This window comes from Vigna radiata, chromosome 4 (genome assembly GCF_000741045.1).
Source record: "Vigna radiata var. radiata cultivar VC1973A chromosome 4, Vradiata_ver6, whole genome shotgun sequence".
NCBI classification, from domain to species: Eukaryota; Viridiplantae; Streptophyta; class Magnoliopsida; order Fabales; family Fabaceae; genus Vigna; species Vigna radiata.
Window position 1 is genome coordinate 7,160,703 of NC_028354.1, and position 13,259 is coordinate 7,173,961.

General features: G+C 31.0%; 1 protein-coding gene across 6 annotated transcripts; it reads left to right on the plus strand.

Annotated features, from left to right (window-relative positions):
* Positions 1–4,805: 4,805 nt before the first annotated feature.
* On the plus strand, positions 4,806–7,569 carry LOC106758725. 6 transcript variants are annotated; one of them, XM_014641693.2, is made up of 5 exons: positions 4,806–4,970; positions 5,923–6,176; positions 6,400–6,611; positions 6,725–6,980; positions 7,111–7,569. In XM_014641693.2, the coding sequence occupies exons 1-5, from the start codon at positions 4,862–4,864 to the stop codon at positions 7,414–7,416; spliced, it is 1,137 nt and encodes a 378-aa protein (XP_014497179.1). In that variant the 5' UTR covers positions 4,806–4,861; the 3' UTR covers positions 7,417–7,569. The 6 variants fall into 6 exon arrangements, with proteins under 6 accessions (XP_014497179.1, XP_014497180.1, XP_014497181.1 ...); XM_014641694.2 differs by having other exon boundaries at positions 4,866–4,970; positions 5,820–6,176; XM_014641695.2 differs by having other exon boundaries at positions 4,866–4,970; positions 5,912–6,176.
* The last annotated feature ends 5,690 nt before the right edge of the window (positions 7,570–13,259 follow it).

A 13,259-nucleotide genomic window follows, 5' to 3' on the forward strand; every position in this document is an offset into this window, starting at 1 on the left:
GAGGACTATCTACCTGTATGTTTTAAGAAGTCAACCTATGAAGAGATGTATTCCTCCATTATATACCCCATTAATGGAAAACATCTATGGGAGATAACTCAATGTCAAGATGTCTTGCCTCCACCAAAAAGACGAATGTCTGGTCGTCCTAAGAAGAAAAGGATATTAGAGCAATGGGAGTTGAAGAAAAGTTCTACCAAAATGTCTAAAGGGGGCTTACTCAAGAGATGCACCATCTGTAGGGAAGTGGGACACAACAAAAGAAATTGCCCAAAACGAATCCAAGGGCAGCAAGAGGGAGAACCCAGCACAGTTCCTCAAGCTCAACCAGATGGACCAGAAACACAAACAACTTGATGCTTAACATATTTTGTAATAGGCCACATTTTGATGGTAGAATATGTCATAGGCCACATTTTGCTCAAACCATATTTTGTTTACCAGATTTTGTAATAGGCCAGATTTAGTGGTACCATATGTAATAGGTCACTTGAAGAATGGTTGATGTAATTGGCTGTATGAACAATGAAAGATTACCTTTTGTTAATTATATCAAAATCTCTGTTTCAGTTGTTAAATTCCCTTGCCTATTTTACTTCTGTATTCAGATTGATTTATATCAGTTGATGTTACTGTATTCAGATTGCTATATATCAGTTAATGTGCCAGTAAATAACTTTGATAAATGATCTTTGATCAGGTGCAATAGTTTGAACTCATGCTTTCCAAAATAACATTTTCATTAAACATATCAAGCACTACATTAAACATCTTAAACATCTGAAGCATTACATCTTCAGTGCACAAAACATTAACATTACCCAAAACCTACATCTGAAACACTACATTTGCAGACCAGATCCTGCAACTAATACCAAAACAACCCAACTAAGTACATTGTACTGGCCAAAACCTACATCTACATACATTATCAAACCCTTCCCATGAGCATTGCAATTATAATCATGTTCATTATAAAGACAACACTAACAACCACAACCAAATATTTCATCCAACTTTGCAGACCCATAACAACTTTCTCCACATCAAAGCTCTGCTTAACACCTTGGTTTTCAAAAGTCTTCACCAACCTCTCATCATTTGCTTCCAACACCTCACAACTCACACTTTCTTCGACACCTCAATCAGTAAACCACTTGAAGAAGTTGCACCCTCCATTTTCACTCCCCATCTTATACCTAGGGCAACCCCAGAACAATTTCCCTCGATTCTTCGTAGTTTTGGCAGTCCTCAACACACTCTTCTCTCCACAATGGCAGATCAGCGATGCATCTTTCTTGCTCCAACCTCCATCTCCTTGAGAGCTCGAAGCAGAACGGAAATGCTTTCTTCCGCATGCATTGCAAGTTGAAGAGCAATAGGAATGACCCAAGGACATCATGATTTCTTCTACTGTAGAACTTCCCTCTTCAACACTGATGAACCCTAACTACGTCGAGCTGGGTGTCCTTCACAACTTAAATAAACTCAGAATTTCATTCTTCTAATGCTTTACCAATTAAAAATGTAATTAAGGTTTCTAATGAATGGATTAATAGCCACGTGCCACTCAGTTATCCGCCACGTTTAAAAATGTAGACACGTCCTCCATCCAACTCTGCCTACATTTAACACTGTTACTCAATTTTAACGGCAAGGGTTAATTTCAACCAAATTGGCACTTTTAAGGACCTAATTGGGATGTTTTATAAGAACGGGACCAAAGTGGGAAGACCTTACGAAAACAGGGACGCCTAAGTGGTTTTAACCTAAGAAAAGCTATATGGGGTATGCGTAAGAAAGTTTTTCAGTTTGTACATTTTAGTAAAGTGTACAAAATTTTAGGTTACAAAAATGTTTTTGTTAAAAAAGAAAACCAATTTTAAATCAAGGATATTTTAATAATTTTAAAATGTAATTTAAAATTAAAAAAATAAAAGATAATTATTAAAAATTCTGATTGATCGAGAGAAGTTATCAGCTTTTATTTTATTTTTAATTTTAAAAAACAATTACCTTTTATTTTATTTTTTATTTTAAAAAATAATTACCTTTTAAAAAATATAATGATTTAAGATTTAAGATTTAGGGTTTATAGAACCCGTAGATTTATAAAACTCGGGTTAGAAAAACAATTACCTTTTATTTTATTTTTTATTTTAAAAAATAACTACCTTTTAAAAAATATATAATAAAAATTAATAAGACTAATCAGGATTTTTAATAATTATCTTTTATTTTTTTATTTATTCTAAATTAAATTTTAAAATTATTAAAATATCCCTACATTTAAAGTTGTTATTTTTTTAACAGGAACATTTTTTAACCTAAAAGTTGATACACTCTACTAAAATATATCAACTTTGTCACACCCCATTTAATACCCCACCTTAGTGGAGTACACTTGTCAAACCGTCCGGTCTTCCCTGGTTAAGTGGGAGACCAACTCTGCCAAGTTTTTTAATTCCCTTCCTTCGTGATCCGTGTAGTAGCAGCAGAGCAGTGAGGTCCATAAAGTAGAAGTCAGGTGGCAGGCTAGGAGTGGACCGAACGATCCGAATGGAGGCAGTACTTAAGGTAAAATGAGAAGTCTGACGACACTTTTCCCAGGCAATCTTCTTCTTCTTCCTCAAACTCAAACTTTCTGGAAACTCAAATTCTCCTCCTTCTCTCTAAAATCTTCCAACCTTCTCTCTAAAATTCTAACCAATCTACTGTTCCGATCACCATTCAGATCACACCTGAAGACTTCTGGTGGTATTCTCTTCCATCAGAACCGTTCGGTTTCGGGTTATACCTGGTAAGTGTTCTGACCTTTGAAACCTCTTTGTTTTCTTGCATGCATGCGCCTTTAAAGCTTGCATGTACTTGTGAAACCATTCCTCTGAACTTACTTTGGTATTTGATTCTAGACCTTGGGAAACTTAGAAGAAATAGTTGCTATCAACCTACTTCGAAGTCTTAGCTGGAATTAGAGGTAAGGGAAGCTTATAAAGTTTAATTATAATTTCTCTGTATGGTTTGAATGTATGTTTGATATCTAAAGTATGTTGCTTGATTCCTTATGATTGAAATATGGTATGTTGTGGTATGAATTGTATGGTAAGTATGAACTGTAAATTCTGCACTGATATGAGTAGGTCTAAAACTTAGAGAAAATATGAATCTGAGATCGAAGGTCATTAGGACCGTTCGGTCCCCCTTTTTCCGTTCGGCCTAGTGTGGTTACTCAGCTCAATTGGTTTCCTTTAATTGTTTTATTGATAGCTATTTAAGAACGCTGGTCATAAACCAAGCGTTCGGTCTTATAAGTGTTCGGCCTTAGGCGGATACTTAAAAAGATAAACTTACAAACCTGATATTCCTCTTTTGAAACCGCTCGGTCACTTAATGACTGAATGGTCTAGTGGGCATCTATTTATTGAAACGTCCGGTTTACTTGATTAAAGTCCTTTTACCCCTTTAAAGAGTTTCTTCTTTCTTAATTCATTCGGTCTGATAAGTGTTTGGTCATAGACCAACCTTCGACCATGATTATTGCTTATTTTATAACACTCTTTGCCAAACCGTTCGGATGACTATCACTTATAGTCCATCTCTTGAAGTACGATCTTATTCTTTGTCGAACCATCCGGCCAACTATTTATACTTCATTCTTGAGGTCCGGTTCTCTTTCGCCTGACCATCTGGTCAAACCCTCTTGTCTTACTCAAACTGTTATTCTGTCTTTGATTCATCCGGTCTGTTTCTTAACATCCTTACAGCTTGGAAGTGATAATGAACCTTGATTGAATTTGGCTAAATAAGGGAATTCCACTGGAGGAATGTCTCATGAATTTGGTGATGATTGGTAAAGTATGAACGTGGGAATGACTCTGGTGTCTTCCTGATCCTGATATTCCGTGAGGGCGCTTTCTCAAGTAGAAAAAGGTCACTCATGTGTGGGAATGGCAGGAGGTCCGCGGTTATATGAATAGATAACCGTTTGAGGACTAACCTCGGGTGGCAGCTGATAAGGAAAGACAGTTACTACACCACACCGGGTGCTAGGGACGACCGAGCTACAAGTTCATACCGTCCGGACAGTGTCTTAGTGGTCGGTCATGATTAAAGGAATGTAGTATGCATGTACAGAAATTGTATGTATGTATGGTTGATTGGTTTGAGTCTGTATGTTCTCGTGTATGATGAAATTTATTAACTAATTAAATTTACATAAGCTTACCCTTATCTGTTGTGTCTTTGTCTATGTTGCCGTTCGGTTATTCTCTTCATGGCCATGATAATCCTTTTGGATGTGAGCAGAGGATACCTTGGAAGCTACCCTGGAAGATACTCTGGAGGATGCCGTGCAGGCCGAGCTCCCCGTGGAGGCCGTGCCTGAAAGTTATGCAGGGCCGTCAGGTCCTTAGTATAGTTATTTTCTTTGCCTAGTTAGTTCGTCGTCCGGATTATGTTTTGTAAAACCGTTCGGTATAGGAATCCCTTTTTTGATGTTGACCGTTAGGATAATGATCTGCATTCAAGATTGCTCGGTCTATTCTGTATAGTTGCATTCAACTTTTACTATTGTACAGTTTAAAATTTCAATGTTAATTCTATTTTCTTTATTCACCTCTATGCTTAGTTTTCACTGTTCTCAATGTAAACTCCTAAAAATGAAGTGTAACTTCTGTTATATATTTATTGGGAAACATATATATATATATATATATATAAATTGTAAAGAAAAAAGTGCAAGGTAGGAAAACCTGACAGATGGAAAAGCTGATTAAGAGAAACAAATATTGAAAAAAAAAAGAAAATATGATTCTAATCTGTGAGATGGACGTCATGGTCAGAAATAGCTGTTGTGCTCTTTATGAGTGAGTTTTGGTTGAAGAAGACATGGCACTATAAAGAAATAGAAGAAACTGAAGAAACAGACATCTTTTTGCAGATTCATAAAATCAACACCTCATTTTCTGCAGGTGAGACTCTTCTTTCCTTTTTTTTTTTTTCTTCCATGCATTTTATATTTTTTACTTTCTTATTCCCCTTTTCTTTCAAACCTTGTTCCACCATCTGTCAGATCAATTTTCGTTTTTCAGTTCAAATTATAAATATGGAATGGATGAACACTCCTCTCAGTTCATCTGCTTTCCTTTCCAGACTCTGTTAATTAATTAATGATAATACTCTGAAAGAAGGCTAATTGGTTGCCACGTGGCAGTCTTATGACCGCCTAAATGTTACTGCTTCACGTGCTTATGTTGTGAAGAGAGGAACCTTTGTTTAGGAGTTTGGACTCATGTTTTTAAGATGTCCAACTGAGTTAATGTTTTCTGAATTTCTGGAAGCGTTATTTTAGATTTTTTATTATTATTATTTTTATTTTGAAACTTTTATTTATTTATTTCATATTTAGTAGAATAAGAGAAATAGTAATAAAACACGGATTAATTATATTTTAGGTAGACTGGGATATGAAATGATTCCTTGGGGTGTGTTTGGGAAGTGAAGATAACGTTTTTTCTACGTAATTCTTTTTTGACGTATATGAGAGGGACCATCACTCTGCATTGCATTACCCACTGCTCTGCTTCTGCTTCTGCGCACATGATGTATGTCATTTTACCTGAATCAAGGAATCCCAATGTTTATATTCTTAACAATATAAAAATTGATGCAAGAGTCTTTTAAACTGGATCTTATGAAATAAACTTGGTAGTGATGATTAATTAATGATTAATTAATTATTCTGCTTCTGTTTCTGGTTCTGTTTTCTATTCTTTTACTGTTCTTGGAGAATGTTATTGATTAACTGATTGATGATGTAGTTGGAAGCAAAGAAGAAGCACAAGTTTGCTTTTTGTTTCTTCACATTTTAAAATTGTTATGAAAGTTGTGGATAATAAGGCTGATGTTGTAGTCTCTTTGAAGCAATGGTGATTCCAATAGCAGTGGCACTGGTGGTGATTCTCATTGGGTTGGTTTACCAGGCCATAAAACCCCCAGTTCCTAAAATCTGTGGATCCATTGGTGCTCCTCAAGTTACTTCACCCAGAGTGAAGCTCAGTGATGGCAGGAATTTGGCCTACCGAGAATTTGGTGTTCCTAAGGAAGAAGCTAGGTACAAGATCATTGTCATTCATGGATATAACAGTTTCAAAGACACAACTTTACCAGTTTCTCAAGTATGCTGCAACTACTTACTTACTCTTCCTTTATACATTACATGTTAGATGTTTGGACTTTAATTTTAACTCAATCCTATATTCACTTATATACTATAAATTGTTGGATCTTCCAAAATTGCACTCTTGTGTTTGTGTTTGGTATAGTTGTAGAGCATTAGAGTGGTAGGGGTATAAATATAGATTAATAAATGTTAAACTTGTTGGGTTTGGTTGTATGCAGGAACTTATTGAGGAGCTTGGGATATATTTCCTCCACTTCGACAGGGCTGGTTATGGTGAAAGTGACCCACATTCATCACGTTCTGTGAAGAGTGAAGCTTATGATATTCAAGAACTGGCTGATAAATTGGAGATTGGTGATAAGTTTTATATAATTGGAATGTCAATGGGAGGTTACCCTGTTTGGAGCTGCCTAAAATACATTCCACACAGGCATGTTAAGTACTTGTATTGATGTTTTCCATTCTTGCACAGGATACATGATTTTTACACTATCAAGATGTAGCAAAGGATCTTTATACATATAACAAGAAATCCTTTGGCAGATTATCAGGAGCAGCTTTGGTGGCTCCATTTATAAGCTATTGGTGGCCTTCTTTTCCTGATCATCTTTTGAGAGAGGCATTTCAGATGCTAACTCGGTCAGACAAATGGACTTTTCGAGTTGCACATCACGCCCCTTGGTTGTTCCATTGGTGGATGACACAAAAATGGTTTCCTTCATTGACTTTAACAAACATGTTGTCTCCTGATGATATAGAAATAGTGAAGACCTTGTCAGAACTCCCAAACACTGCTCAGGTGGTTGCTGCATTTTTCATTTGTGACTTCATCTTGACATTCATATTCACAAAGAAAACAACATGTAAACATTCATTCATGCATGATGATGCAGACGATTAGTTTATCAGTTTTGTGTATTAACATGCAGGAGAAGATAACTCAGCAAGGTGAATATGAATCGTTACACCGAGACATAATGAGTGCTTTTGGAAGGTGGGAATTTGGCCCCACAGAGATAGAAAATCCTTTCCCTGATGATAATGGTTCAGTCCACATATGGCAAGGCTTTGAAGATAGGATCATTCCCTACACACTGAACCGTTACATCTCTCAAAAATTACCATGGATTCTTTATCACGAGCTTCCTCATGCGGGACATTTGTTTCTCTTCAAGAAAAATGAATGCGAGTCTATTATAAGAGCACTTGTACTCTCACCACATATTTCTGAATAAGATGCAAGCTGTGGAGAAAACCATACCAGTAATTTTATGAGCCAACAAACATGCCAGTTTACCAATTGTCGAGCATGTTGTAGGCATTGCATTTAAGCAGTGTGATTGGTTGGAACCAAGTTTCAAATTAAACATTAAACTTTTACATCTTAACTATATTGATGCTCTAAAACACATCAATAATATGTCATCCCATTGGAACCAAGTTCATCAATCATCATTTAAACATTGTTTTCGTTTGTGGGATCGAGATCAATTTTCTCATTCAGAAGGTATTCTAATATAAAAGTCAATAAAAATTCAGTTTTAACAATAAATATTTATTAAATATTTGATAGGAATGTGAAATGACAATAAGAAAGAAATAAAAAAATATATATAATTTTAAAATCGTTCACTTAAACGCTACATTTTTATTTATTGGACTTCGTTGTGAAACTAATAGTATTTAAATGTATTTATATATAGAGGTGTTAAAAATAAAAAGCCCATAAATTGGACTGGACCAGAAAAAAAATATGATATAAATTGAATCAACGAAATTTCTTCCTGCAACTCTATACTTTTAAAATTCCAATTATACTCCAGCTAAAATTTTAGTTCCAGAATTACAACTTATACCCTCCGAAATGTAGATTTTACACATTAATTTTATCTTTTCATTAATGAAGGTGCAGAAAGAAAACATGGGGTGCAGAAAGAAATTCCATTATCAACTCATATGGGCTTAGGTTGGAATGGCTTTTAGGAAAATAATTATGTCTGCATTTTAATTCGTTATTATATTAAAAAATAAAATAATATGCAATAAATTAAATCACTTAATCTAAAATTAAAATTAGTTTTATTAATGTGTTATATATTTTAAAAATATATTTCATTTTAAAAAATTAAAATGGATTATTTGTCCAACACCGGCGACTTAAAAAATTATTATATATTTAATATTCGTTGGCGCTCCATTGATGTGTATGAAAAGTTTATCTAAATTCAAATAGTCAATAGGAAATTAAAATATTTAAACATCATTTCAAGTTGTTAACACAAATTCTTCTAGCTGAAACACAAAAACAAAATATAAATGTTTGTCCTAGGTGAGAATCTTATTCTTGTAGTTTTCTTCCTCTCCCATATTAAATAATAAATAATTATTGTTATTCTAAAAAATTGTATGATACAGAATAGTAATAATTACAATATAATTGATTTAGATCAAAAAATATTTTTATAAATTGTATTTTGTTTAAAGTAATTAAAGTTATGCATAAATAAATACAATTATTTTTGACATTTTATTATTTTGAAAAAATAATGAATTACATGTTACATTATTGTTAAAATTAATTTCTCTTTAATTTAATACTAAAGTCAACTTTTAAGCTTATTAAAACATAATTCTGATTCTTTTTTAAGTTTATTAAAACTAAGTTTTAATTCTTTAATATTATGAATATTGAGTTGGTAAAGTGGAACATTCTTTGCGAGTTGGTTTGTCCACATACCAAAATTACAATAAATTAGGTTTAAATTTTCAATCTGCTAACTCGTTTTGTTCCCATTCGCTAAATTTATTACATTTGACGATGGACTATTTTTTCAAATTAAAAATTATTTTTTTATATTATATATTTTTAAAATTATAAATATATAATATTATTATAACTTAAATTTGCTAATACTTATAAGTTAACTTTCAATTGTTAATTATAATATAAAAATTTAACATGTAAATATAGTGATTATTTTAATTTATTTAATTAAAAATATTAATTAGATGATAAAAAATTTAAAAAATATTTATATAATTAAATTTTTTCTAATAATTATACATAAACAAATTTTATAAATAAAATTTTTTAAAAATAAATAAATAATAAAAATATATATAAAAATAATTGCAAGTCAGCCCATCAACTCTTTATATAACGAAACAGGTCACAAATTATAACCCATTTTATTATGGTGGGCCAAATCAAAATGGGCCAGACTATCTGTCACCCTTACATGAACTTATATTTCTTAAATATTGTGAATTCTTTGAACACTTAATAAGCAAACCTACTTTCATGACATGAGTTAAACTTTATTACTAAACACTAAGTTTCATTAGATGTTTTATTTCAATTTTATATCACAAAAGATTTTTTCTATATAAAATAAAACAAATATCAAACCATGGATGATTGAACAAGAACAAACACTAATAATATAAAAAGATGTATACAATTAGAAACAATACAAATTAATAATTCTTGAGGATCACCACAAAATTTGAGAAACCATTTATAAGATAGATTCTATAAAAAAAGAAAAAAAAAATCTCACTTCAATTAATAACTAAAATATTATGTATATATTTTACTCATCCTCAAGTTATTTATGTGATTTAATTTTCTTACACTTACAAGTATATAAAAGGAAAATATAATCATAATATTACAAGTCTTATAATGTGTATTAATGATTAAGTGAAGAAACACAATTAGGCTTGAGGTTAGAAATTAAAATGCTATTTGTTGATGTATAAAATCAGGATTTTATATCATTTCACAAATCTGAATTTGCATGAATAGATGCAACACAGTAAAAGCAATCACATGCCACTAATAAAAAAAAAAGCTAGCCAAAAAATAAATATTCAAACACGGTTTTGTACATAAGTAGTGAAAAAGTAGATCCTCTATAATATACTCCACTAATTACACTAATTAAAGAAATTATTAGTTTTCTTTACCTCAATTAAGCTTGTACTGTTTAAGAATTACTTCGATCGTACCTTGCACTGCAAGAAAACTCTAGAAACACCTACAAATCACCAATCGATGATAGGAAATGACTCTTATAACTTAAATGGAATTAAGAATCACCAAAAGAGGACCCCAAACACATGCAAGGCAGAATTTTTGTGTGATCACAAAATTAAATAAAACCTAGAAAAAAGGAACAAAACTTACTTGCTCAAATCGAGAAATTGATCGGGCAGATAAGTAGACCTCAATGCTGTGATGGTCTAGGTACCTCCTGATTATCAAACACTGGATCAAGGAGTGAGAAAGATTAGAGAAAAGTGAGAAAACTCAAAGAGGATAATGTTATAGAAAGATAGGGGTAAATTAGATAATGAATAGAACTTTAAAAAATTTTATTTATATTATAACATTATCTTAAAATAAAATATTCAATCTCATTATTTAATACACCTATCTGTTAGAATCGACTGCAGCGGAATTATTAGCGTGGAATAACAAACCAAGAGGGTTTTTAAAACAAACGCGTGCCTTTTAATTTCTACTCAATTAAACTTACTACGCAAATAATAGATATAAATAAAAGAGTAAGGTTGAGAGAAATTTGCACAGATAATTTTATCCTGGTTCGGATCAAACGGATCCTACGTCCAGTCGCTTATCTCAAACAAGATAAACCTTTTTCACTATCACAAAACAATTACAAATATTAATCACAGAGAAAAACAATTTGTAAGAGTTTAGAAATACCACCTCTCTTGAAACCACAAGAGATGAACTTACACCTCCTTTGAATCTTCACAAAGGATGACCACCTCCTCCGAATACTTCACGAAGGATGATCCTCTTCCAAACACCTCCTCAGACGCACCAAGGATGAACCAGCTATTCCTCCGTCACCGTAGTTACAATGTACCAGCACCACAGACAAGAGTTTCCTTAGCTGAGCAAGAGCACACACTTCTCAAAGAGTTCTGAGTGTTTTAGCGCAAGGGAAGAGTTTTTGTTGATGGATAAAGAGAGCCTATATATAGACTCAAGCAAATACTCTTCCATTCTTCGAAACTGGCTATTTAACGCATTTAATCGATTAATATTAGTGTTAATCGATTAAAATGAGTACAACGGCTAGTTTTCAAAAGTAGAAAACTCCAACGGTCACTTTTAATCGATTAAAATGAGTTTTAATAGATTAAAATGAATTTTAATCTATTAAAACAGAAAAAGTTGAGTTTTCAGCTTTTACTTGTTTTAATCGATTAATACTAGTTTTAATCGATTAAAACAGTGCGATTTTGACTCAAAACATCAATTACAAAGTATGAAAGTACATGAAATCAAAACCAATGAAAATCTAAGTCCTAAACAATTAAACTACAATTATTACAAAAGCTTTTCATAACAAAAATAAGTCTTCAAAGGATCTTCATGAATCTTGATAAATCTTGACTTGATTTGGGCATCATTAAAACTTCATCTTCATCATTTTGCTAACACTATCTACTATAATATTCTATTTTTTAGGTTCGTATACTTGTATAATAACAAATAAATAATAAATTAATAAAAAAATAATATATGTGTTATGTTAAAATGTTAATAAAAAAAAATCTGTATAAGTTCTTTTTAAAGAAAGAGACATGACATGAGAAAAAAGACAAAGTTTAGATAGAAGAATATTAGAGTTTGTGATATTATAAGAAGATTGAATTGTGTAATTAAAAATTGAAAGAGTTAAATTGTAAAAGTGTAATAAGGAAGTAGTGAAAAAGTAGATTCTGATATTGAAATAAAGATAGATTGTTGTGGTGGAGGTAATATGTGAGGCACTAAAAAACATAAGAGTTCATAGAGATGAGTGAAGCAGAAGAGAGTGTGACCACAAATTCCACACTGTGCTAGTCATTGTTAGCAGGAAAGTAATCAGAGTTTGTTTTGAGTTTTTCTTCTCCTTAGAATCATTTTTTCTAATAAAAACAAATTTATTTAGTAAGAAGAAAAATATAAATTGAAAAGCCACTTATGCTCCAAGTTGCACCAACCTTTTCTACAAATTAAAAATACAAATTTACATTAAACTATACACAATTTCATTTTTTTTACTGCTACCATTTCTTACATTCCAAATTATTTGATAATGTTAGTCATAAAATCTTTGTAGTAATTTTGTGTCATTGATTTTTCTAGGACTCTTTATTATATAATTCGATAGGGTTAAGTTATATAAAATTAAAAAAAGTTAAGAATTTATAACATTTTGTACTTTGTAATTAATATTTAAATTTCTTCAAGTAATACTATTTAATAAAATATTTTCAAACATTATTTAAATAAAGTTTATGAATTGATCTCATTTTTTGAACTGGAATACATGACTAATTTTTGAACAAAAGTAGTGTTTTAAATCTGAGTTAAATGTGTTTTAAATTTTAAACTTAGATATGTGAAATTAAAATTAGTGTATGATATAAATTTTGATAAAAGGTTGTCAAAATTAAAAGAATAAATAAATATAATCTTCTTAATTTAATTGTATTAATTTTTTGAGTGAAATGATATTTACTCTTATTAATATATTTATACTTAAATGTAAGTATAAAATATTATTTAATATACAAAACGAAAATGTACCAAAATTTAAAATAAAAAATAATTTTATTTCATGTGAAAATTTAAGAACTAAAAACTATTTAACTTTCAAAATATTTATAAAAAATTTGATTTCTTAGAACTTTTAAGTTTGTTGGGAATTCTACCCTTGAAATTGATAGGAGATTGTTGAAAATAATTAAGTGTGGTTTCATATGAGATTAAAAAAAAAAGAAAAAAGAGAAATTTCTTGAATAATGAAAATATGTATTTTTCTTCTCACTTTTTTTTTCTTTATTGTTTTTTTAAAATTGCTTTGTTCTTCATCTGATGACTTTCCCCTTTCTTTTTCCATTTTTATAGTAATATTATTTAATGATTGATAGATGAATAGAAAAATAATCTAAATCAAATAAGTAAATAAAGAAAATTAAAAAAAAATAAGTATATATATATATATATATATATATATATATATATATATATTTTAAAATTATTATGATTGTA